Here is a 26,342-nt window from a genome sequence, read left to right as displayed (position 1 = left end):
CTTTGCTGCTGGTTATTCCTTTTGATGAAGTGGCCTGGGAGTTTTTTCTTACTTTAATTTTCTATTTTTCTGCTTTAATTGTTTAACAGTGTCAGTATGAAAACTGTTTTGGTAAGGGGATTGTTTTAGGGCCAAACAGCCATCTGATTTCCTTAGACTTGAAGCTAGGGGACCCCTCAGGGCTCCCAGGGTCCTCAAGTGGCCCCTCCCCCTTTTGATTCATCCCAGGTAAGTTGGTGTTGGCCGCCTCTCCTGTCGGTGCCCTTTTCTCCTGGCGTGCGAACGCTGAAGAGACTGACTCTCTGAAGTGTTGGAAATCATTTGATAGGAAGGTAGTTTGAATAGTTAATGATAGAAAAATTGAAAAAGAGTCAGTAGCTTCAGTAAATGAAAACCATTGGCTGGCCCCTTCCCTCCCCACACTGCTTATGTTCAGTTGGAGAAGCGGCTGGAGTCTTTCCTAATCGTACGTCACCTCTCCAGGACTGGCTTTGTAGAAGTAAAGCAACAGTAGGTTTGTGGTAAGATGGACTTCAGAGCAGTGACTGCAACCTGTGTCTCACCAGCTAAACAACTGTCAGTACTGTTCACAGAACATTAAAGGAGAGAAAGTTGAACATCATATGAATACTTTTAATAGCAATGATGTGTCCCCTCCATCAGGTATGCATGAATAGCCGAGTCTGTAAGAACTCTGCATGCCCTGGCCCTGTAAATTGACTCAGTTGGTTTGAGAAGAGAATTTTACCTTTAGGACTAAATTTTCCCTGGTGAAGGTATAATTTTTTTTCTTGTACTTTTAGCAAAGGACTTTTGATTTTGACTCAGCTGTTTCTCTCAGCTCCCAAGTGTCATTTCCTGTGTTCATCTGGTTATTTGACATGACGAGGTGCTAAAGAGGGTTGTCTTAGGAGGTTTAAATATGTGGCATGCTTTTCTTGTGAACATAAAGGGCATCTTCTCATAGAGTTATTAATATGCTCAGATTAATCAGGTAATTAATAATTTGCCTCAATACTGTTTCAAAACTCTGTCAAGAGGCAGTTTTTTGCCTGACGTTGTAATGAATGCCTTTTGAGATTTTTATGGTCAACCTATCCATTTAAGAGTTTTCCACATACACCGTCTTACCGATTTTTTTCGAGACATGGTCTTGCTATGTTGTACAGGCTGGTCTTGGATTCATGGGCTCGAGCCATTCTTCTACCTCAGCTCCTATGTAGCTAAAACTGTGTTCAGCACATACCCAGTTTGTACATGTTGAATCAGTGATGCAGGGATGGATGGCCTTGTATGGATGAGAGCTGAGGCTCAAGGGTTGGTGACCGCTCAGGGTCGCAACCAGGACATGACTAAGCTGGAGTCCTTGTTCTAATTGAAGAGTGTTCTGGAAGGCTGGACAGGAGGCAGGTGGCCTTCCCAAGGCTTTGGAGGCAGTGGCTGCTGTAGTTTTTAGGCTTGAGCCAGGGCCTTGGTGGGATAGATAGCAGAGTCCCTTAAGATGCTTTAGAGTGTATGTGGTGTTAATCTAATTAATTTTAATCAATAAAAAGTTGAGTGTCAAATATTGGGGGGAAGAACCTGAAAGATCAGAGAACTGGGAGCAGATGCCACTTGCTTCCTCCCTGTCTCTTCCTCAGTCCAAAAGGGCTGAGCTCCTGTCTGCACCCCTCCTCTTCACTTCCTGTCTCCACCTCCCAAATGCTGGGATTAAAGGTGTGTGCCACCACCATCTGGCTTCTGTGGCTAGCTCTGCCCTTTATTTATCAGAACACAAACAAAATATCATATAACATATGGTGGCCTGGCAGCAGTGGTACAAGGAGTTCCATGGGCAGGGGTGAGAGCGGTGTTTTATGGAGCAATAATTGTAGGTCAGCTCCCTCTGCCATCAGCAAGGGATGCTAAGCTGAGCAGATATTTGAAGCATGCAGGCAAGGAGCTGGACAGTATAATCTGGTGAGGAACGTGTGGCAATGATAAGGCTGGAGAAAGCTCTGGAACATCAGAGTTGAACTCTGTCAGGATTCTCCAGACCTTGATGTGCTGTCCTTGCTACTTGGGAAAGCAGGACATGAGACCCTTCTATTGCTTTACCGTGGACATCACACAGCTGTGTCCATGAGACCCTTCTATTGCTTTACCGTGGACATCACACAGCTGTGTCCGTGAGACCCTTCCCCTATGGCTTTACCGTGGACATCACACAGCTGTGTCCATGAGACCCTTCCCCTATTGCTTTACCGTGGACATCACACAGCTGTGTCCATGAGACCCTTCCCCTATTGCTTTACCGTGGACATCACACAGCTGTGTCCATGAGACCCTTCCCCTATGGCTTTACCGTGGACATCATCACACAGCTGTGTCCATGAGACCCTTCTATTGCTTTACCGCGGACATCACACAGCTGTGTCCATGAGACCCTTCCCCTATTGCTTTACCGCGGACATCACACAGCTGTGTCCATGAGACCCTTCGCCTATTGCTTTACCGTGGACATCACACAGCTGTGTCCATGAGACCCTTCCCCTATTGCTTTACCGCGGACATCATCACACAGCTGTGTCCATGAGACCCTTCCCCTATTGCTTTACCGCGGACATCACACAGCTGTGTCCATGAGACCCTTCGCCTATTGCTTTACCGTGGACATCACACAGCTGTGTCCATGAGACCCTTCCCCTATTGCTTTACCGCGGACATCACACAGCTGTGTCCGTGAGACCCTTCCCCTATTGCTTTACCGCGGACATCATCACAGCTGTGTCCGTGAGACCCTTCCCCTATTGCTTTACCGCGGACATCACACAGCTGTGTCCATGAGACCCTTCCCCTATTGCTTTACCGCGGACATCACACAGCTGTGTCCATGAGACCCTTCCTGAAGGCGTAAGTCACAAACAATGCCACAGCAATTTGGGATTATGATTAATAGGGTGATATTTATTTAAAGGGGAAAAACTTACAGATCACTGTCCCAGGCAACAGCCCTCTACGCGACCAGGAGTCTTGTCGCCGGCGGAGCAGGAAGTGAAGAGAGAGAGGAGAGGGAAGTGGCCGTTTTTTTAAAGGGAGAGAGACCACGCCCCAAGGGGCTGGTATCTCAGCGGTGATAGGCTGGAGGAGTGGGAGGACCTCCCGCAACACCTCCCCCTTCTGTTTAAATAAGAGAGTTCTAAACCTACTATGAAATTATATACAATAAGTACAAATATCCTATTCTAACTAGCTTAGGTCTTGTATAATAAATAACTTGGCCAAGTCATGAGAGAAAGTAACTACATTTATATAGTCTTCAACCCCATCAAAGATCTGAGAAGGGAAATAATGTTACCTGGGTAATTAGGAAGTGATGCATGCTCTGTATCTTTGTCAGTGGTTGAGGTATGGGCATTTCTTTGCCCCAAGGCCAGTTCTGCCAAAAAGAAATGCTCCAGGTGGAGTGTCTTTGGTGCTCAACATTCTCTCGGGAATAGAGTGGTGTTGCCAGGAGCAATTGTGTCTCACTACCACAAAACTCTGAGTTAGATTAAAGGCCATTTTCTACAGCTCTTTGAAGAAGTTGAAGATTATCTATCTATACTGAGTATAATCTCTATATATCTAAAGAACCTGATTAGTCTAATTATAAATGACAAACTTAGATGACTATTAGTCTATATAATTCTCAATATCTATCTAACTTAAAGACTAAGACAATAAACGACTGTGAAACAAATGAGGACAATGACCTCCAAATATAAACAATGTACAAATATACATTGCAGTAGGTAAATATATATCAATACACAAACATTATATAAGTATCTTAATCAGAGGTAGAAATGTACACTGCAATATGGTAAATATATACAATATATATATATCAATAAAATATATGTCAATACATAAAAAATGTTTTAAACAGAGGTAGAAACATGAATGCATACAATAGTCAATACAATTTAACTTTGTACCAATATACAAGAATCTATATCAATATATTTGTCTAACAACAGTAACTCACAATTACAAATCTATTATCCCATCATCCCTCTTTTTTTTTTTTCAAAATGATCCCTGAGCTTATAAAATTCCTCCCCCAACCCTCAATCGTATACTAATTATAATCAACCCCTAAATGATGTCCCTAAACCCAAGGGCAAACTTTACTGGGAGAGGGGACATCGTCCTCTAAAATTACTTCCAGCTGTCATAGGGGCGACGTTCTTTCTGGGGGATCCTGTGAAAGTAAAATGATGGTTAAATTTCAAGATCAATGTCTTTTAAAATTGCCAATAGTCTCTGAGTATTTTGTGCAGGTCTGGCCAAAATGTTGTATAAGATGTGCACCATTTCAGCTAACCAAGTTGGAACTGTCTTGTGCAGCTGGTACCCAAAGCAGGTCTTGTAGTAGCGCTATCAGTATCATGACGTCATATCAACCAGGTGGAGTTGTTGTTATGGGGCCCCATCTTCTTCCTGGAAACTTCAAATGTCACTTCAGGAAAAACTCATTGTTCATTGTGAAAAACTTAAACATTAATCATATAGACATATATAGATATATATATACATATTCACTGAAAGGCATGATAGATATGTTCAATGAAAAGTATGATAGATATGAAGAAAAGCAAAGATGTTTTCTAAACTCATATTTCTTTCTGTCCCATATCATGGCTCTTGACATGAGACAGAAACTCCAGAAACTCTGGGTTTTTCTCTTACCAACAGGCTTGGAATTGGAGAGGGACTGAGCCAGAGTCCAACTTCAAAACCAGCTTTATAAATTTAGAAATATGGTTTAATATTACTTACACAACCCTTTCAGTTTTCTTGATATTTCCTATTGGGCAGGTATTTTTCCATCTGTCAGTATCCAAATATCCAGGGTCCCTTGAATTTTTCAAAGATGAGTGTTTTCCTGTGGAGATAAGAACAGAACCCTGCCCCCATTCTATATGTTTTTCTTACCACCTGTATGAATATCATCATTGTGGATGAGTTGTCATTTCTCCTTTCCAAGAGGTTTCTCCTCTTCAAATCGAAACTTTATTAATTTTGATGGTATCCACAATTTTTCTTCTCCTGTGGAAACAAGAGCAAAACCCCTTCCCCAACGTAGCACATCTCCTGGCTTCCACTGAGAGGTCAGCACATCTTTGAAATAAATCGGTTGATTTAGTTCAGCAGACTTTTCCATTATCCAATGTCTCTCTGCTGCTGTCGTTCCTTTCTCATTAGCGTTAAGAAAATTCAAGGTTAATAAAGCATTATGTAATCTATTTCTGGGGGTATTTTCAGTCCCTTTCTGTTTGTTCAGCATATCCTTTATAGTACGATTTGATCTTTCTATAACTGCCTGACCTGTAGGATTGTTTGGTATACCTGTAATGTGTTTTATATTATAATAATCAAAAAAGCATTTCATTTTCTTAGATACATATGCTGGACCATTATCTGTCTTTATTTGTGCAGGTATACCCATGATGGCCATAACTTCCAATAAATGTGTGATTACTGAATCAGCCTTTTCTGAGCTCAGGGCAGTAGCCCATTGAAAACCTGAATACGTGTCTATGGTGTGGTGTACATATTTTAATTTACCAAATTCTATAAAGTGGAACACATCCATCTGCCAGATTTCATTTCTCTTAGTGCCCTTTGGGTTACTCCCTGCAGGCAACGGTGTTTGATTATAGAAAGAACAAGTAGGACATCTCTTTATAATGTCCTTAGCTTGTTGCCAAGTAATGGAAAATTCTTTCTTTAGGCCTTTACTATTGACATGATGCTTCTTATGAAATTCTGAGGCCTGCAACACACTTCCAATCAATAATTGATCAATCTCAGCATTGCCTTGGGCTAGAGGACCAGGCAGACCTGTATGGGACCGGATGTGTGTTATGTACATCGGACAAAGCCTGTTCCTGATTATGTCTTGTACCTGGATAAACAATGAAGTCAACTCTGTGTCATCTGGTATAAATTCAGCTGTCTCAATATGCAAGATAACTCTTTCTGCATATTGTGAATCTGTAACTATATTAAGAGGTTCTTTAAAATCCCTTAGCACCATAAGAATGGCATATAATTCTGCCTTCTGGACAGAATTATAAGGGCTTTGTTCCACCTTACTCAATTCATCTGACTTGTAACCTGCTTTCCCTGATTTATTTGCATCAGTATAGAAAGTACGGGCTCCAGTTATTGGAGCATCACGTACAATTCTAGGAAGAATCCAAGAAGTTCTTTTTATGAGGTTAAGTCTACCACTTTTGGGATAGTTGCTATTAATTTCTCCCAAAAAATTAGCACAAGCTCTTTGCCACAGTTCATTGTCTTCCCATAACTTTTTTATTTCTTCAGTAGTAAAAGGCACTATAATTTCTGCTGGGTCTATACCTGCTAGTTGACGAAGTCTCAGCTTACCTTTTATAATTAATTCAGAGACTTTTTCCACATAAGTTTTTAATTTTTTACTTGGTTTATTAGGTATAAATATCCACTCTAAAATAATATCTTCCCTCTGCATTAGAATCCCTGTAGGAGAAATTCTGGAAGGCAATATGACTAGGATGCAGCTAAGATTTGGGTTCACCCTATCCACATGTGCCTCCTGTAATTTTTCCTCTATCATTGTCAGTTCCTTTTCTGCTTCAGCTGTCAGTTCTCTTGGACTATTCAAATCTTTATCACCATCTAAGGTTTTGTTTAAATGAACTATTAGATCAGGTGTTATCCCAACAGCTGGTCGTAGACTGGAAATGTCTCCTAACAATCTTTGGAAGTCATTAAGAGTCTTTAAGCGGTCTCTCCTAATTTGTGCCTTTTGCGTTTTAATTTTCTCTAACCCTATTCTGTAACCTAGGTAATTAATAGAGTTTCCTCTTTGAATCTTTTCAGGGGCAATTTGTAATCCCCACCTAGGCAAGACTTTCTTTACTTCTTCAAACATCCTTTCTAAAGTATCTTTATTTGAATCAGATAACAAGATGTCATCCATGTAATGATAAATGATGGACTTGGGGAATTGTTTACGAATTATTTCCAATGGCTTACTTACAAAATATTGGCACAGTGTAGGACTATTGAGCATACCCTGTGGGAGGACAGTCCACTGATATCTCTTATTAGGCTGAGAATTATTATAAGTAGGCACTGTGAAGGCAAATTTTTCTCTATCCTTTTCTTGTAACGGTATAGTGAAAAAACAATCTTTCAAATCAATAACTATAAGAGGCCATCCTTTTGGTAACAGAGAAGGCAAAGGAATTCCAGACTGTAGTGGGCCCATAGGTTGAATTACTTTGTTGACAGCTCTTAGATCTGTCACCATTCTCCATTTACCAGATTTCTTTTTTACAACAAACACAGGAGAATTCCAAGGGCTGGTTGATTCTTCAATATGGTGAGCATCTAGTTGCTCTTGCACCAGCTGTTCCAATGCCTGTAGTTTATCTTCAGCTAGAGGCCACTGTTTGATCCATATCGGCTTCTCAGTTAGCCATTTTAAAGGTAGGGCTGTTGGTACCTCTAAAGGTTTGGTATTTGCTGTATGTTCTTGTACAGCCTGAATGGCTGGTGACCTTTTTCCATAATATCTCATCATATCCTTCCCCGAATTATGAATTCCTGGAAATACAGGAATGTTAATCTGGGTATTCCATTGCTGTAGCAGGTCACGGCCCCATAAATTTATGGCAATATTGGCTATATATGGCCTTAGTCTTCCTATTTGCCCTTCGGGCCCTATGCATTCAACCCATCTTGTGCTTTGTTTTACACGAGATAGGGTTCCAATTCCTAGGAACTGAACATCTACCTCTTGAAGAGGCCAATTCGGATGCCAAGATTCTGGGGTAATGATACTTACATCCGCACCTGTGTCTAATAAGCCTTCAATAAAAGTGCCATTTATACAGACTCTTAGCTTTGGTCTTTGATCATTAATAGAAGTCTGCCAAAATATACGTTTACTCTGTCCTACTGGGTTTTTTGACTCATCCTCCACACGTAATTCATCATTTAGACCAGTATTACTTTTTACAGCAGAAATTGGAGCTTTTAATTTTCTTGGTGAGGCACGTTCTCCACTGTGACTGGGAATGACTGGGCCACTGTTGGCTTGGGGGCCTGCGAGAGGCCCCCCATGGAGTTTCCCGATGATATCGGATTGCCCCGTCTATCTGTTGTTGACCTACATTCGTTGGACCAATGCCTGCCTTTACCACATCTCCTACATATACCTGAAGGCCGAGGTCTCCTATTTTTGTCATTCCCAGAAGAGATATTATTCCTAGAAATTCTTTGCCTGCAATCCCTTTGTAAATGTCCTAATTTACCACAATTAAAACACCTGGCAGTTTGATGTCTCCTCATTGCTTTGGAAATCACTTCTCCTACCCAAGATTCATCATTATAGCTAAACGTCTCAACATTCATCGTATGCTGAATCCATTCATCCATAGGTGCTGATCTAGACTTTAAAGGCCCAATTATCTTTTTGCATTCTATGTTTGCATTCTCAAAAGCTAGAGATTCAAGAAGTATTCATCTAGATTCTGGGTCTGTTACCCCTATGTCCAGAGCCTTAATCAATCTTTGCAAAAAGTCAATAAAGGGTTCTCTCTGTCCCTGCCTAATTCTGGTATATGATTCAACCCTTTTTGCTGGATCTTGTATCCTATTCAAAGCATTTAAAGCTGCTTGGTGACATAGACACAGTACTTCATCGTCATAAAGAGCTTGGACCTGTGGATCAGCATATTCTCCTGCACCAAGAATTTGATCTTGGGAAACCTCAATACCTTTTGCTCTTCCTTGCTGTTCCATATGTTTGAATTCTTCTCTGAAATAAATTCCAAACATCAAGGAAGGTCCCTTATCTAAAACTGCAGACACTAACTGATGGAAATCATGGGGGATAGCTCTAGCATTAGAAGCCCAAGTCTTTATCATTTCCTTTACATATGCATTGTGCAAGCCAAAATTAACAACAGCTTGCTTAATTTCTTTCAGATCATTCATTGCTATTGGTGTCCATCTAGCTTCTCTGACTCCCTTTGAGCCTTTAGAAGTTGACGCTTTGTCAGAATTAAGTACAGGGTATGTCGCTAGAACCCTGGGTAAGCCAGTTCTAATAGCTGGTGGAGGCATTGTATCCTGTCCTTGTGCCTCCTTACTCTGTTCACCAGCTGCAATAATTTCTCCAATCTTTTCAAACCTTTTTATCATTGTCTCTCTTAAATCCTGAATCTCCTGACCTGTATATATTTCCAGTGATTTCACTGAGGTATCAATTTTTTGGTCCCCATTCTGCACCTGTGATTCCAAAGCTTTAATTTTTTCCTTCAAAGATAACATGTCCTCCTTAAACTTTTCTTGTATATCATGTAGATTCCCATCTTGGAGGTACATTCTGTCTGTTACCTTATCAAAACTTTGTGATAAACTCTGAAGGTCAAATTCAACAGCCTGAACCCTTTCAGGTAACTTTCTAATACCCTTGGATATGGAATCAATTTTGTCTGTCATAGTATCCACTTGTTCAGATAACTTCTGATTTTCAATAACTTTAATCCTGTCAATTAGTTGTTCATTATTAGTTCGTAAAGATTCTATCATTCTTAGGAGTGCCATATTCCTCTGTTCATTATTAGTTTGTAAAGATTCTATCATTCTTAGGAGTGCCATATTTTTCTGTTCATTATTAGTATGTAAAGATTCAATCATTCTTAGGAGTGCCATATTCTTCCTTAATGATAGAATATGGAAAAGAAAACTGAAGCCTAGTAACAAGCAAATTAAGGTATTCCCATACTCATATAAACCTTGTATGATGTAATTCATTGTATTAGTAAATATAAAATTACTAATCCATTGTATTAGTGAAAACAAAGCAGTAAAATTTGCGTTAGAAACGAAAATTGCCATATTACCTATTGTCCAGCAGGTGGCGCTGTTGCAGAATCGCGATGAAGACATGGTCCTGTTTCAGTGCCTTAGTAGATGTTAAAAATTGGAAAACGCAAGTTTCTCAACAAAGTAAATGTAATTAAATCAATTCCAGAGACGGAACCAGAAACCCAGAATCCAGGGGTAGAGAAGAGCAATCTGGAAGCTGCTTATGCCTCCACGTGACAGAGTCACCCTGAGGGGTTGCAGCTTTCAGCAACCGCGTGCTCTGGTTCGCGCCACTTTAAGAGCTGTGCTTGAAAGAGAGATTTAAAAACAATTCAGAAAAGAGCAAACCACGGGAGGCCAAGGCCGCCGCTGCAAGGCACAGGCAGTGGCTGAGGAAGCAAGGGCTCCCGCCAAGCCGAACTTGCGGCCGCCAAGCCGAACTTGCGGCCGCCAAGCCGAACTTCCGGCTGCCAAGCCGAACTCGCGGCTGCAAGCGGGAGAGGTTCTAAAACCAAACGTTGGGTGCCAAATGAAGGCGTAAGTCACAAACAATGCCACAGCAATTTGGGATTATGATTAATAGGGTGATATTTATTTAAAGGGGAAAAACTTACAGATCACTGTCCCAGGCAACAGCCCTCTACGCGACCAGGAGTCTTGTCGCCGGCGGAGCAGGAAGTGAAGAGAGAGAGGAGAGGGAAGTGGCCGTTTTTTTAAAGGGAGAGAGACCACGCCCCAAGGGGCTGGTATCTCAGCGGTGATAGGCTGGAGGAGTGGGAGGACCTCCCGCAACACCTTCCCCTATTGCTTTACCGCGGACATCACACAGCTGTGTCCATGAGACCCTTCTATTGCTTTACCGCGGACATCACACAGCTGTGTCCGTGAGACCCTTCCCCTATTGCTTTACCGCGGACATCACACAGCTGTGTCCCAAAGGCTCTGGCTGTGTGCCCCGTGACACTCATAATTGGGGTCAAGGACCTTTCTCAAGAATTGGCTTTAGTGACTCCACAATGCCAAGTGAAGTCACTGCCTTGTGGTGTTGCTGTTATCACTGTCCTGAGATAACATAGCCTGGAGGTGGAATTTGGAGGACACAGGACAGACGAGAGCTGTCCTGTCTTAGGGCTACAGTGGTTACATTGCCAAGCACATTGGAGGCAGATTTGCTTTCCCAGTTGCTGTCCAGTCTGTATTGCTTCCAGGTGCCCACATCTTTCTGCTTTGCATTTACAGTTTGAGGAGAGCCCAGAGAAGAAGTCCAGTGAGTGGCCCCTCTGTCTACCCTGGAGCTCCTTGGTACTCAGTCAGGGTTCCCTGGGAATGAAGGCTCTGAGACCCGGCTGCCAGCCCATTCTGGGTCTGCCCTCTGCCCTGTCCCTGTGCACCTTGCAGCTCAAGCTCCGCTGGTGGCTTTCCCAAGTTGCCAGTGTCCTGCAGCTCTTGGTTGCCTCCTCCTTCTCCCAGGGCCCCACACAGCCTGTCTATCCCCACCCAGACCCCCCTCATCTAGCTCCGCTGGTGGCTTTCCCAAGGTGCCAGTGTCCTGCAGCTCTTGGTTGCCTCCTCCTTCTCCCAGGGCCCCACACAGCCTGTCTATCCCCACCCAGACCCCCCTCATCTAGCTCCGCTGGTGGCTTTCCCAAGGTGCCAGTGTCCTGCAGCTCTTGGTTGCCTCCTCCTTCTCCCAGGGCCCCACACAGCCTGTCTATCCCCACCCAGACCCCCCTCATCTAGGCTCCATCTGTCTCCAGTGCACGGCTTTGAGGGGTCCCAACATTTACCCTACTCTGTGTTGAGCCTGCTCCCCATATGTTAGCCTTCATGGCAGCAGAGACCATGGGTGGAGGCTCTGTTCCTTCACAAATGCCTCCTCTCTGTTCTCTGGGTACTGTTACCCTGTTGATGACCAGGTCTGGGCCAGGCGCGTAGGTCTTCAGCACAGATGTGCCTACAGCTTATCACTATGTGAAGCCTCCCGAGGCTAAATTCACAGGCTGCCCACATTCCTGGGTTCCTATAAACAGTGGCATACACAGCATTGCTTGAAGATGATCAGCTTTTTATTTATGACAAACCATTCTCATCAGCAGTGGTCTGATGCTAATGGTAGACAAGAGATGGCTACTGAATCTGTTCAGTCAGGTGTCAGAAAGCCCCCACACTTCTGCCTTGTTGACGGTCTCCTTTGCTCTACCCATGCTCCAGTGATGCCATCAAAGCAGCCTGTCCATGTCCACATCCTGACTCTGGGTGTGCAGCACCAGCAGAGTTGATTTTAGAAGAAAATGTGAATACAGTTAATCTGGCCAGGAGGGCACTGCATTCTCCCATCCTGGTCACCTGATGACCAGCCGGCTCTTCCATCTGCTCATTGGGAAGAAGGCCCTGCGGATTTAGGATGGCCAGGCTGGGGTGGAAAGTGAGGAGGAGGGGGCACACGTGTGTAAGTTTATCACAGCCCTGGTCTTGCTGAAGAGGCAGAAGTCAGTGGCAGCGGAGAACAGGGACATTGAAACTGTGGAGCCAGGGGATGACCCAGACTTCTGAGTAGCAGTGTAGAACCTGAAACAAACAAAGGGCTTATCTGAGAACCAGCTGCCAGAGACTCTGCCTGCCCAGGGCAGCTCTTTTGGTACCCCTTGTGCATGTCAGACAACTGGGAACTGTGACTGTGTGCGCGCGCACATATTCTGTGCTCAGGCAGCTTCCTCCATCCCCACCTTCAGTTTTTCTTAAAAATCTCCAAACCTACTAAAAGTTGGGGTGATTCAAGAGTGTATGTTTCTCACCTATAGTTATGAAATATTCTGTCTATCTGTCTGTCTATCTATCTATCTATCTATCTATCTATCTATCTATCTATCTATAGCTGTGTTGAAGTTTCCCACACAGCTCTTGCTTTTTCTCTGTAGAGATCACACGTAGTAATATAGCACATGAATTGTACGTATATATGATTAATATATATGTATATATCATATATAATGTTCTATGTATGTAGGTGTTATATATGATTTCCGAATTATTTGAAAACCTTACTTTCTGTAATCTCCCTATCCCTATTCAGAGTATTTCTTTGCAGAGGCCTCAGGAAGTGAAAGCCAGGTGGATTAGGTCATGCGAGTGGCGGGAGGATACTGCCTGTCAGCCCTGTGCCCCTTGAGAGAGTGCCTGCCCCTGCTATCGTGTGTTCATGGCTGGGAGGGAGCATCTCCTTGGGAATGAGGTGCGGAGGTGCCCTGCTAGTGAAGGGACCACAGCCCTGAAAGGTGAGTTGGGGGATGGGGACCAGGACTCGGTACACAGGCTCTTCTGTCTTACCCGCTTTAAGGCAGGATTGGTTTGGAAGTCACAGTTGTCCAGATGAGGGTGCACAGTCTTCCTGCATATAGTTCTCCTGATTTCCATATTCAGCATATATTTCAGGCCTTTCACCACCTGAAGAAACCGAAGACCCAAGAACTAGATTAGTTGGCTTAGAGTGCAAGGGGTATGGGTGGGAGGGGGGGTCACTGCCTCTCCAGCTGCTGAGGGTGGGGGGGTCACTGCCTTTCCAGCTGCTGAGGGGTGGGGGGTCACTGCCTCTCCAGCTGCTGAGGGGTGGGGGGGTCACTGCCTCTCCAGCTGCTGAGGGGTGGGGGGTCACTGCCTCTGCAGCTGCTGAGGGGTGGGGGGGTCACTGCCTCTCCAGCTGCTGAGGGGTGTGGGGGTCACTGCCTCTCCAGCTGCTGAGGGGTGGGGGGGGTCACTGCCTCTCCAGCTGCTGAGGGGTGGGGGGGTCACTGCCTCTCCAGCTGCTAAGGGGTGGGGGGGTCACTGCCTTTCCAGCTGCTGAGGGGTGGGGGGGGGTCACTGCCTTTCCAGCTGCTGAGGGGTGGGGGGTCACTGCCTCTGCAGCTGCTGAGGGGTGGGGGGGTCACTGCCTCTGCAGCTGCTGAGGGGTGGGGGGTCACTGCCTCTGCAGCTGCTGAGGGGTGGGGGGGTCACTGCCTCTCCAGCTGCTGAGGGGTGGGGGGGTCACTGCCTCTCCAGCTGCTGAGGGGTGGGGGGGTCACTGCCTCTCCAGCTGCTGAGGGGTGGGGGGGTCACTGCCTCTCCAGCTGCTGAGGGGTGGGGGGGTCACTGCCTCTCCAGCTGCTGAGGGGTGAGGTCAGGAGAGTGCTGTGGAGCTGGGCACGAGGGAGGCACGCTCAGGACTTGCCAGAGGAAGGCTGTAGATGAGCAGATCCAGACTTCAGCCATCCCCCTTCCTTGCCTGCTGGCAGTGCCTTAGAGCCCTGTCTTAGGTGGCTGCTTTCTGCCTGGAACTCTGCGTTCTGGAGAAACGCAAGGGTGGGGTTGCCACAGCCACAGGGAAAGACCTGCCCTCTCCCTCTTTTCTGTTATCTCAACCTATGTAACAGCCCCCAGTCACCTGCCGTGGTGTTTAAATGGGTGTCAAGCCTGCTCACTTCTCCACTCCTGAGGGAACTAATTATTTTGACCTTCTCCTCTTGGACACAGCCATGACTTAGTGCTTTTGTTGTTAGTGGTTTCTGTATGGTTGGAGGAAAGTCCCTGAACTTTTGGTCCCAGTCTTAAGCAAATAGTTTGTGAAATAGCCTCCAACATCACGAGGATACGAAGGAGAATGCTCATGTCTCTTGTGGGGGACCTTGGGCTCTTGGGCCCAGAGATCTCACTGTCTGAGGCTGGTCCTTGGATTGCTGATAATCCCTTTCTAATAGAACATTGCACTCTTAAAAAGTTTATAGTTGCCAAAAGAAGAGTATAGAAGCCACCCTGATGCCGTAACCCAGATCAAAAATGAATGCTGTAAAGCCATCCTCCTCCTCAGAGCAGCGCCTTTCTGTAGCCTTTCCCCTGCAGCTGCAGCACAGTCTTCTAAAGCCAGCTTGACATGTCAGCAGGGTCTGCACGGGGCCTTTATGTACAGCCAATGAGAGGTTGCCAGGCGTCTCCCTCCTGACGTTAACACCAGGTTTTGGGACACAAGGATTAGCAAGGCAGGCTGTCCCCTTTGGGGTACCCAGGGGAGGAAAGTTCGGAGTGGATATAATCAGTTACTAGGAAGGCTGACTTTGAGTGGTGAGTCTTGAGCAGGCCAGAGGAAGAGTGAGTTTGTGGGTCTGAGAAGAGAGTTGGCCCAGCTCTAGGAGGAAAATGAATGGATCCAGTGGGAAAACAGTACAAAGGCTTTGTGGACTATGAATGAGGGATAAAGACAGGAGATGGCCCAGCCCCTGGACCCTGGTGGGGCAGCTCCTATTAGTCCTGCTGTGCCCTCCCTGCTGGGCTATTGGCCTCTGCATACCCTTGTAGGGCCCTTATTACTCTGCTGCCATTTCATGTTGCTATTGATGGACTCTGGTGGTTTTACTAAGAAAAGGTCCCCAATGCTCAGCTCTGAGGGACACTGCCCCGATGCTGTAGGTAATGTGTTATGTGACCCAGTTTGCCAGAGCAGTCCTGAGGTGGCAGCTCTTGGTCCTCCGCACCTGTACCAGGGCCTTGCTGACCCGGGACTCCTTGAACAAGAAGATGTCGTTTGTGGAGTTGTTGAACTTTTCCACACTGTGCCTGGCTGCCTTAAGCACTTCTGAGTCATTGGTCTTTATTATTTTGGGAAATCCTGGCTTCACACTGGTGTTCAAATCTTTGCAACAAAAATCTGAAAGAAACAAACGAACCAGGAAAAGACATTGATGTCAGTGAAACACTAGATCATGGGTCATGTCTCATCCCCTGGTGGTACCCACTCCTCTCAGCGTTTTAGCCCTCGCTCCTCCTCCACCTTCACCTGTGTGCCTGCCTCCTGTTTACTCCGCCACCAGAATATTGTGTATACTCATTATGTTCTTTACCTGACGCTGAGGACAGACGCCATGGACTGTGAAATAGCATATATAGTTCCTGTCTCTAGTCTCTAGTTCCTGTCTCTAGTTACATGGCTTTTTCCAGAACCCAGGTTTATTCTCGACGTGGGTCCCCAGGCAGTAGAACTCCAGACAGGAAATGTGTTGATATGCCCAGACTGGGTTTTGAGGCTGGCTGTACTTCCCCTGGTGACCCTCTGCACTCTTCCACCTTCTCAGAGTGGCCTGCGTCTTTGTTTGCTTAGACACACCTGTGACCTCATTGCCTCTTGTGCACTGGCTCCCGGGGTACTGGTATACAGATCTACCTCCTGTTGAGGAAACCGTATCCCTTGAGTTTTGGGTCTAGAGTCTGGTTTGCTGTGGGTGTGAGGGGTGGTCAGCTGCTTTCTACCTAGACCTGTTTTCCGGCACCAAGGAGTCCATATTTGTGTGTAAAAAACTGGAGAATGGTATAAGGGATGTCTATGTTATGGCCAGGAGGAACTGGAATCCCAGTTCCCAGAGGCATGGAGCTAACGGGTCCTGAAGACCCACCTCACTGGAGACCCTGACTCATCCCTTGCCTAGCTCATTCATAGGATCAGTTCCCAGGATCCCAGCTGCCAGGGTGGCCCAAGTCACGGGGGCAGGGCTTGGCCAGGTGTTTGCATTCACCCACTTAGCTTCAGAGTCTGGGGTTTATCATCAGGAAAAGAATCAGTGAACCGGTTGACTCCCTACAACAAAAAGTGGCTTGTGGTTCTTAACGTCTTGAATTTGAGTTTCTCTTTTATTTTCAACTTTTTCTTCAGGGGTCAGGGGTGAGTTGCCCATGAAAATCAAAAAGGGCTGCTGAGATGGTTCAGTGGGTCAAGGTGCTTGCTGCGGAGCCTGCTGAGCTACATTTGATCCTGGCAGGAGAGAACCAACACTCGGGTCGTTCTCCGACCCCAGTAGTTATCCATATGTGCCCACACGTAAATAAATACGTGAATACAATTAAAACGCAATACAAACAAAAAGCCCAAGGCTAGCGGGGGATGGGATAGAGGGCCTTCATGGGTAAGCTTATCTTTTTAAGACTTTGCTGAGATACTAGTGTGTGGGTGGTTACAGCTGGATACACCAAGATGAAGGTGCTGGCTGTCGTGGCTGTTGTTATAGCAACTGTAGATCCCAGGTTCCCTTTGAAGACAAGATGCTCCTCCATCCCAGTGATTGAGTAGGTGGATGCTGAGGCCTAGTGGAAGTGGAGGGAGAAATGCCTTTTACCTTGGACGGTGGGTTAGGAATTAATACTGTAGGTCGATGACAGCTCAGGATCAGAAGGCAGGAGGGTCTGGGCCTCACTGGAAGCCTTCTGTGGAGCTTTGCGGGAAGGTTTCAGGATCTGAGGCCAGGGAAGAAGCCGGGCTTAATATTAAACATGGTCTTTAAAGCAGGCTGTTCATGTGTTCGCTAGAATCTTGATGCCCAGGGTGGGGGGAGAGGGAGCTGGTGAGGCCTGTTGGTCCTTCTCCAGTCACATCGAATATGAGAGGTGGAGGTAGCTCATGTCAGCAGGGAGGTCCTTCAGATGTCAGCGATCTGTCAGAACCTCGAGTGAAGCACTAGAGACGGTTTTTCCCATTGCTTATTAGGAGCCGAATGGGGGGAGCCGGGACAGAACGGCAAGCGTCACCTGCAGCCCGCTCTGTGCAGCCCACTACAGGTGGAGGGGAGGGTGGAAAAGCAGAAGAGTTGTGGCCTGTGGGACACAGGACTTTGGGGCATCCCATTTTGTGAGCAGGCAGGGTTTCCAGGAAAAGGCTCCCAAGCTAGAGACACAAGATTCAGTTACTGCTTGTTGCTGCCAGGCTTTCTAGGCATGGGCCATTAAAGCCCTTTATCCTTAAGAAAGAAGCATGTGTTAGTGTGCTCGTCCAGTAGGGCTTTGCAACTGGATCAAGTCTGTAGATTGCCCATAGCTGGATCCTGCAGTGTCCTCTGGACTGTCCCAGCATGCTCTCTGGCTGTTTATGATGTTCATAAAGTGGCCAAAGGAAGTCTGAGGACTGGGAGGGCTCTGCCTAGCTGCAGGTGAGTCACCCATGTAATGTACCTCTTAGGGTCCCCCACCCGTACCAGCAAACCCCCTCAAGTCTGTGTCTTTGCTATGAGTTCTGTGGCTCATTCTTATGCTTCGAAACCCTGAGCTGTGAGGGTGGGGTGGGCTTCTTTGGGGCAGTATTGCCGCCTCATGCATGGACACTGGAACTTCATAGGATTAATTTTGTCTTTATTAATGGGGACACAACCAGTGTTAGAATCCCGGCTGTTCTTATTGGCTCTGCTGACGTGTGCAAGCAACCTTTTTGAGCCTCCATGTTCCATCTGTAATAAGGCTGATGACGACACTGACCTCAGGGTAAGAATAAACGAGGCAGTTGGTATGAAGCAATAGAGCCGGTGTTATTCAGTACCATGTCAGGTACAATATGGCCACAGCAGGGATTTCTGAGGACAAAGGTAGTCACTGAAAATCCTAGCACACAGGCTGGGCCAGTAGTCTGCTCAGGCCCAGACCCAGCCTGCACCAGCTTGTAGAGCCTTCCGGGGGAATCTGTCATCCCCAGGCCTACTTATGCCCATAGCCCTTGCTCTGCGGAGCAGGTGGCGGCATGACTCTGAGATTCTGGCCTACACAAACAAACCTCCTACTGGAGGGGCATGGGATGAGGGAGAGGGTGAGCAGCAGCAGGGAACCTACTTCTTGGAAGAGGTGACACATTGAGAAAGAAGGCTCTCCAATCTCACCAACAGCCAGTGAATGTGGCAATTTCCTAAATTCTGAAGACTGGGGATACCTCCCTGGGCCCTGCATGTGGGTATGGACAGTTTAACTCCTGGGCACAGAACGAAGCCATGTGCTCAGATCAGACATAATCAGCCTCCCTGTTGCCCTTGCCTTGGGCTCATAGAAGGCTCTAGAATTTCACAGGAAGTAGGGAAGGTGGTGTGTGTGTGTGTGCACGCACGTGTGCCCATCTATAGTGATGACCATCAGCCAAGGTTCCCAGCTGTTTTGAGTCCTGAGAGAAGGGCCTGAGCGTACCCCATGTTGTGGCTGAGGCCCTTACTGGAAGTGTCAGGAAGGGTGGTACCCGTGGGTGAAGGTGGTATTCATTAACACAGCAGAGGCAAGGCCTGACCACAGACTTGCAAGCAAGGGTGGGTATGGTTGGGAGTACCCCAGGCCTCTGAGCACTTTTGAATGTTATCACGGAGCCATTTTTTTCTAAGACTCTCAGGTCAGAACCAGTTTACTGGTCACTTCAAAGGGCAGGCTGGACATTCAAGAATCCCCAGCTGGTAGGTAGGGGGCCTGTGGTGGTGTTCTCAGCTTCCAGTGTGAGGGTGGTGTTCATTTGGGTCTGGAGCGGAGAGGACAGAAGCGGATAGCCCAGAGAAGCTGCTGTGGGCAGGAGGAGTGGGGAGGACTCCTCTCTGCCTCACACCAGTGGGAAAGTAACTGGTAGAGACGGGGAACTGGCAGCTCTCAGATCTCTCCCCCAAAGGCTGCCCACCGGTATTACCGATCACACTGTAGATGTGGCGGCTCCATTCGGTGAGGTCCCAGAGGAGGCAAGCACAGCATTTTCCAAACACTGAGTATGAATAATGAAACCTGGGACAGGTGAGACAGCTGGCGCCAGTGCCCTCCCCAGACCTCGCTCATAGGCTGAGGGCTTTGTAGAATGAACGCCCAGATTCTGTCTGTCTCTCCCTGAACAACTGGGACAAAGGAACGGGGTGGCAGGAAGGGCTTCCTAGCAAGCGTGAAGGCTGCAGGGAGCAGGGCACAGGGAGGCAGGGTCTGCGGCCTGACCTATGCTTCATCTGTCTCTCCCACCAGTGCTGTTAACTACCTGTTTGTCAACCACCCCTTGCCTGCCATGCTTGTCCCTGTCTCAGAGCAGAAGCTGCCCCCTCCCATTCTTGTGCTATTTCCACAGAGACCGATTCACAGCAAACACATCGGGTCTTGGATTCTGAGGCTGTGCGCTCTACAGACACTCCACTGACTTCTTGACATCTGATTTGCTATGAAGGGGGGATCCCACATTCCTGGTGTCTCTTAGGGATTCCCTTTCACTGTGTGTTCCCAGAACCCTCCGCCTGATCCCCTATGACTAGACCTAGCCTACTTCAGACAGGAAGAATAACAGAAATCTTAGGCCTATGTGTGTGCTGTCCTCCTTTGGCGGGAGATGGTCAGCTATCAGCCTTCTTGTGCATTAAAGGCAGGGCCCCCAAACTTAATCTATATGCTGAATCTGCTTGCAGGGGTAGATACTATCCAGCTCTCTGTGGGCAAACAGACATTCATGGCCGGGCTAGCAAGTCAGCTAACTTGCTTGTGCCTCAGCTTCACAACACAGGCGGCCTCCACCCTCACTGGCCACCATCATGCTGACTGCGGGAAGGATGAGTGTCTTATTGGGGTCCCTGTAGGAAAGTCACAGACGGAGAGAAAAGCTTTCAGATACAGGCTGTTTGACCGAGACCCCTTACCTCTGCCTCTGTCTGTCTCTCTGGTGGGCCCTAGCCCAGAACAGAACAGAAGTTGTTCTCCCGATTCCTGCGGCTGCTGCTATGTTTAATCTCTCATATCTACTCAGCTTGGAAGTAGCTACTGCTGGGATCCACAGCCTCCTGCCTAGGGTCTTTCCCAGGACTCTAAGAGTGTCCTGGAAAAGTTGCGAGACTGGCAGGCTAGGGTCCCCATGCCTCCACTACTACACGATGCTCAAGACAGCACCCTGAGGTAGGACCAGATGACCCCTCTCTTACCTGGGGAGTGTGTCCCGTGGGAGTCGGAAGTCAGGCAGCAGAGGGCAAGTAGAATGGCCAGCCACATGGTTGACTGGGTGAACGGCAGCATGTGGTGGCCAAGGCTGACGGGGTAGACGTGCTTGGCAAGCAGAGCCCTAGGACCAAGGCAGGGTGGGATATATTTGATGGGGGCGTGGTTTCTTGTTGAATCATTTTAACCAGAAGCACTTCATCTCCAGGACTTGGGGCCACAAGAACAACCACTTCCTATAGAGAAGTTGCCAAGTTGTGATCGTTTGCAGGGGGAGGAGGAAGAGAAGTGAGACCCGTGAGCAAAGCACCCTCCCTCCTGCCGAGGGGGAGAGGGAGTTTTCCACCGCCCACCACACGCAGGAGATGCTGGTGTGAAGAACCCAGGGGATTTTTGGAAGCAGAATCATTTGACTCTCCTCTAAATTTACAGCCACCCCTGCCCCCTGCATCCTGTCCTTCTGAGTAGCCCTCCTCGAGAAACAAGAAACCCTGTTGCCCTTGGTATGAGCGGCTTCACCTGCAGGGAAGCTGTTCATACTTCCTGGAGTTCCCTAGGGGGAGCATTGGCATGTAGCTTCTGTACCTCTGACAGAAACCCTGCACCGTGTGAGCTGAGTTAGAGATCACGGCCCACTGTAGGCTCAAAACCATGCAAGGAGAGGAAATTGTGTGGACAAAGGTCTACTGGCCATGACTCTACTTCCTGCCCAGCCCGTGGTTTGGTGTAGGTGCCTGTAGCCAGCTGTCTAAATCTAAACCCAAGCTTTGCTTCGTGACACCTGCTGTCACTAGACTAGGAACCCATGTGCCTCAGTTACCTCCCGGGAAGCTGCTGGAGTATTGGGAGCCTTCTTAGTATAAAGCAGGGGCGGAGCAAGCTCTAACTGGTCTCAGTGTGCGGAGGCACATTCACCTCTCAGAGCTAGGTGAGAAAGGTAGCTTGGAAGGATGCCTGGGTCTCACTCCTGAGGAGGCCCATGGGCCTCTCAGACGGCCTGACATACAGATGTAATCAAATCCCGGGAGCTCAGGGGAAACTCTGCTCCAGGGGAGTCCTGCTGGGTTCTACTGAATTCCAAACAGAGCAGCCAGGATCTGTGGGACATGGACAAGCTATATAGTCTGAGGTCCCAATAGGTTTCTGGGTGCACTGAGGTTTGTTGTTTGGGGAGTTTGGTATTTCATGCTATGCATAGTGGGTGATGTTCAGTAAGTGGTGGCTGTAATGGCAGCCCCCGTGGCCTTTCCCTGTTGTTGGATACTGTTTGTTCGTTCCTGGCCACTCAGACCTGAAATAATCACACAGAAACTATATCATATGCACTACTCTTTGGCTAATAGCTTAAGCATATTTTTAGCTAGCTCTTACATCTTATATTAACCCATTTCTATTATATTTTACCATGAAGCTCGTGGCCTACAGGCAAGGTTCTGATTGGCAATTCACGTCTTTCTCCTCTGGCGGCTGCATTGCGTCTCCCTAACTTCACCTTCTTTGTCCTAGCATTCAGTTTAGTTTCCCCACCTAGCTCTATTCTGCTAAGTCACTGGCTGAAACAGCTTTGTTCATTAACCAATAAAGACAACACATATACAGAAGGACTTCCCACACCACTTCCCTGAATGGCTTTGAGATCCTCAGTTTTGGCTGCTAGGGTCTGGGACACAAGATCTCCAGTGTATATGGGATTCACTGCTAGTGCTAACCTCAGTTTCAAACATCCACTGCGGGGTTGTATATCGGAGCATAGTCCCAAAGGACAGGAGAGGGCTTTTGTATTTCTAGTAGTAACCAGAGCATCAGTGGTCTAAGTGGGAGCTGGCAGTAGATCAAGCAAGACTGGCTGCTTAGTCTTCACATTGCTGGACAGTGTGATGCAGTAAAAAGGACATATCCAGGGATTTGAGTTCCCAGCTCATGTGCTACATAAAGGACCAGAAAGCTTCTGTGGAGTCGTAGAGGAGAACTGTCTCCTGTAGCTGCAAAGCTAAGATTGCTAAAAAATCAAATACACAATCTCATTCTCCAGTTGTCTGGATTGAAGTTCCAGCCCTGCAGGAAGCTTTTGAAATGAGAACACTGATGTGAAAGAATGGGATCCTGTGGGTTGGGATGGAGGATATGGGAAGAGTCCAGTGGAGCAGGGGTAGTGAGTCCATGAATTCTGACGGGTCTTCTTTGCCAGTGAAAGAGGCGGTATTCTCAGTGGGCCAACACTGGGTACTGAGCCTGAATTAAGGTCAGCCTCTGTGAAGTCCCTGAGGTACCGGGCCTGTCCTTAGGTCAGCATGCAGATAGCATCCTGGGTACTAAGCTCATATTCTGGTCAGTGTGGGTCATCCCCTAGTTACTGGATCTACACATGCATAGGTTGCATAGTGCAAGTGACCCTGTAGGTTCAGGTCTTGTGGCACAGGGCCTGGAGTAGGCCAAAGTGTGAGGGTACCTCTTGGTTCTGGGCTTTAAGTAGACCAGCCTGTAATTACTGGATCCTGGGCCTTCAGTTGGAGGCAGTGTGCACATGGGCACCTGGGTATTGACTTTAAACTGAAAAGCATGCCCTTAAGGCAAGTCCAGTACCTATGGAGTCAGCTTCTTTGCTGAATTCAGTGCAGGTATCTTATTCTGAGAGTCGCTAGAAACCGAACCCTATGTTAGGCCCAGCATTCAGGGGTCAAGCTGCAAACTGACCACTAGAGTACTGACTGGTACTTGTTTAAGATATTCTACCTATGCAGTTCATTTAAAAATGTAAAGTGTTAGTTAGTCCTCTAAAGATATTGAGGATAATAAAGAAATATCATCTATAACAGTCAAATTTAGAGTCATGTTAGATGTATCTTCTAGACCATACAAATATATATTTTAGATAGATGGTCTTCAAACACTTTAAAGACCTACAGAATATGATATTTAAAATCTTTTGTTAACATAGGGCTTTTCACGACAATGAGATTGTTTGCTCCTGTCATCACTGATCTACTTCATAAAAGGATGAGCATTGAAGAAACTCCATATGGAGTTTACTTTCAATGAGGCAAAACTAGTCATTTGAACAAGAAATTGCTCTTGCCTTGAATGCTGACAGTTTGCTGTACAAACTGGACATGCAAGACAGAAAGAAAAATGACAAACTTTGCCAAGATAATGCAAGACAGTCCTTTGAAATTTCCGCTTTATAGAAAAGTCTGTCAGATATTCTAGGCCTGTAAGCCAAAGATTGGATGGCCCCAAATTACAGAGGAACTTTGGGTGACTGTCCAGGCAGCAAGATGTCTCTGTCATTTCTATAATTTTGGAATGACTTGTACTTTACTTCCTGTTTACTCAAGTAGTATTATATACTTCTAAGGTCCTTGATGAAGTTAAAGACTATATAGTTATGCCTTTGCATGGTTGTAAGAAAAGGTAAATTAGGTACAGAGCTTTGGACTCATCAAGATAGAATAAATAATGGAGTATTTTCTCCAAATATGCCAAATACAGAGGGCTGGGCATTGTAAATGCAATTCTTACCTGATACTTATTCTTATTGTTTATAGTTTTATTATGTTAGAGTAAAAATCTTTCCTTTTTCTTTAGACAAAAAGAGGGAAATGTTTTGGAATATTCCTTTAAACTCTGTGAAGATGTATCACTATGACTGATTTAATAAAAAGCTAAACAGCCAATAGTTAGGCAGGATTTTTGTGGCAGACATCATGCTGGGAAGAAGGGTGGAGAAGTCAGACTGATGCAGAACGAGTCAGACACACAAAATGGGACAGAGGTAAATGCTATGTGGTAGAACGTAGAGTAATAAAAATATAGGCTTATTTAAGTTATAAGATCTAGTTGGGAACAAGCCTAAGCTATTGGCTGAGCTTTTATAATTAATAAAAAGTCTCTGTGTGGTATTATTTGGGAGCTGGCTGGCAGGAAAGAAAAATCCACTTTCACTTGAGGTATCATTGTAGGCAGCTGCTTTGGTACTGTTCCTGTATTTAGGACAGCAGGAGAGATGCCACGTGGGTATGACTCTGACACTATCCAGCAACCTCAGAGGTGTATCTATGGTGGGTGAGGAGCCTAGACCCCTGTCCAGCACACTCAGGTTTCTCTGTGGTAGTCTAGATACCCAGGTTACCCACTGTGGACCTTCTGGGATGGGTCACTGGGCTTTTCAGGCTGTATTGCTTGATTTTAGCTGTTGTTTCCCTTTTAGTGTTGACTTGTCGCGTGGTCCTGAAGTAGACACAAGTGGTGGTGATTTCTTTGAGTTTGACAGAGGCTTTCTCTCTCCATTCAGGTGGACTTTAACTCAGGAGCGCTGCAAGCTCATGGTCCTTTAAAGCTTCCATAGACAGCTCCAAGTTCTCGTGTGAATCTGAGGAATGAAATTCAGGGACAAGAGGGTGGGTTTAAGAAAGTAGGTTTGTTACTGGGTGCTTAGGAGAAAGAAGGCAGACCTCCTAGATGGTAGGAGCGGGTTCCGAGAAGTCGTTCCGTCAAACATCTGCTTTTTTTTTTTTTTAGCACCAATAGAAGGAACTGGGATGAGGCACGGGGAATTCACACAGCTGGCATACCTGTAAAACGCCTGGTCACACCGGGAACAGTGGAGGGGGCAGGAAACCCAGACTTCCTTCTGACATTTCTGGCAAGAACAGAAGGGCTAATGAGCTCATAGGCCTTCTTGGAACTGCTGTTTTAGGGGTCCTGCCAGTTTTTACGTCATGTTCTCATCTTCTTTCCGACCAGCTTTCTGAAGGAGAATTTGGATGATGGCTGACCTTACTGTTTCCTGCTTGGAAGCAATTGCTGGGTGGTGGTGGCCATGTCAGAGGAGCAGCAGGTGGCAAGTGAGCTTTGTAAGAATGGGCCACCAGGAAATAAGGCTCCTGTGGGTGAATCTCGGGTAGGCAAGGCTCTGAGAGCCTCGTCCCCAGAATGGCTCTTGCTACTGCTGTGACTTTACATGCTTGCAGCCATTTTTCTCTGGTGCCTGGCAAGATGTGAATGGGTGTGGAGGATCCCCACTGCCTTTAATCTAGTGTGATCATCTCATGGAAATATCCCATCCTACTGGGCATTTTTACCTGTGGGCTATTATGAAGATGATTTCCTCTTAAGATGTACTGTTTCATTGAAGTAATGATTTTATACAGTAATAGAGTTTAAATAGAATTTTGATGATTAAGATTTTTAAATATTTTTATTTTTAACTAATTCATTTTTTTTTTTTGAGACAGGGTTTCTCTGTAGCTTTGGAGCCTGCCCTAGAACTAACTCTTATAGACCAGGCTGGCCTCGAACTCACAGAGATCCATCTACCTCTGTCACCCACGTGCCGGGATTAAAGGCTTGCATGTGCCATCACCGCCTGGTTGATGAATAAGGGTTTTTAACAAATGCAGTAAAGGATTATGATAGAGGTTATTTAGTCAGAAAATTAATATAGGTAAAGGAAGGGTATAGTATTGCCCCCACCCCTGATAAAGCAAGGGCTGCAGAGGGTAAAAAATAGGAATAAGGAAGTATCATGCAGCTGGGACTTACGAGGTTTTTCTTGATGAGCCATATAGACTTGCATGTGTGTGTGTTTCCCTTTTTTTGCCGATCCCAGAGAATTGGAATGTAGCTATGAGGACCGTCCTTCAGCAGCTCAGGAATTGAAGAGGAGCCGTGGAGTCAGGGGATCAATCACACAAGTGACTTTTTTATCTGAGGGAGTAAAACTTAATTCTCTGGGGCGCTGA

At 46.4% G+C, this 26,342-nt stretch overlaps 1 protein-coding gene across 1 annotated transcript; it reads right to left on the bottom strand.

Annotated features, from left to right (window-relative positions):
- Positions 1 to 11,943: 11,943 nt before the first annotated feature.
- Positions 11,944 to 20,768, bottom strand: Cst7 (cystatin F). Its single transcript, XM_075963864.1, has 4 exons — positions 20,589 to 20,768; positions 15,396 to 15,568; positions 13,219 to 13,335; positions 11,944 to 12,459 (listed from the first exon to the last, which is right to left on the bottom strand). Exons 1-4 carry the CDS (start codon positions 20,677 to 20,679, stop codon positions 12,382 to 12,384), a joined length of 459 nt encoding a protein of 152 aa, XP_075819979.1. The 5' UTR covers positions 20,680 to 20,768; the 3' UTR covers positions 11,944 to 12,381.
- Between the last annotated feature and the right edge of the window lie 5,574 nt (positions 20,769 to 26,342).

This window comes from Microtus pennsylvanicus, chromosome 2, assembly GCF_037038515.1.
Source record: "Microtus pennsylvanicus isolate mMicPen1 chromosome 2, mMicPen1.hap1, whole genome shotgun sequence".
Lineage (NCBI taxonomy): Eukaryota > Metazoa > Chordata > Mammalia > Rodentia > Cricetidae > Microtus > Microtus pennsylvanicus.
The sequence above is the reverse complement of the archived record's forward strand: the minus strand, read 5'-3'. Positions and strand labels throughout refer to the sequence as shown.

Bases quoted from the DNA above. Each gene is read 5' to 3' on its own strand.
- Cst7 (XM_075963864.1), bottom strand. From the start codon at position 20,679: ATGCTGCCGTTCACCCAGTCAACCATGTGGCTGGCCATTCTACTTGCC. The intron at 15,569-20,588 runs GTAAGAGAGGGG...TGTTTCTTTCAG, and splicing joins CCACGGGACACACTCCCCAG to ATTTTTGTTGCAAAGATTTG. The intron at 12,460-13,218 runs GTAAGACAGAAG...TGTTTGTTTCAG, and splicing joins CCAATCCTGCCTTAAAGCGG to GTTCTACACTGCTACTCAGA.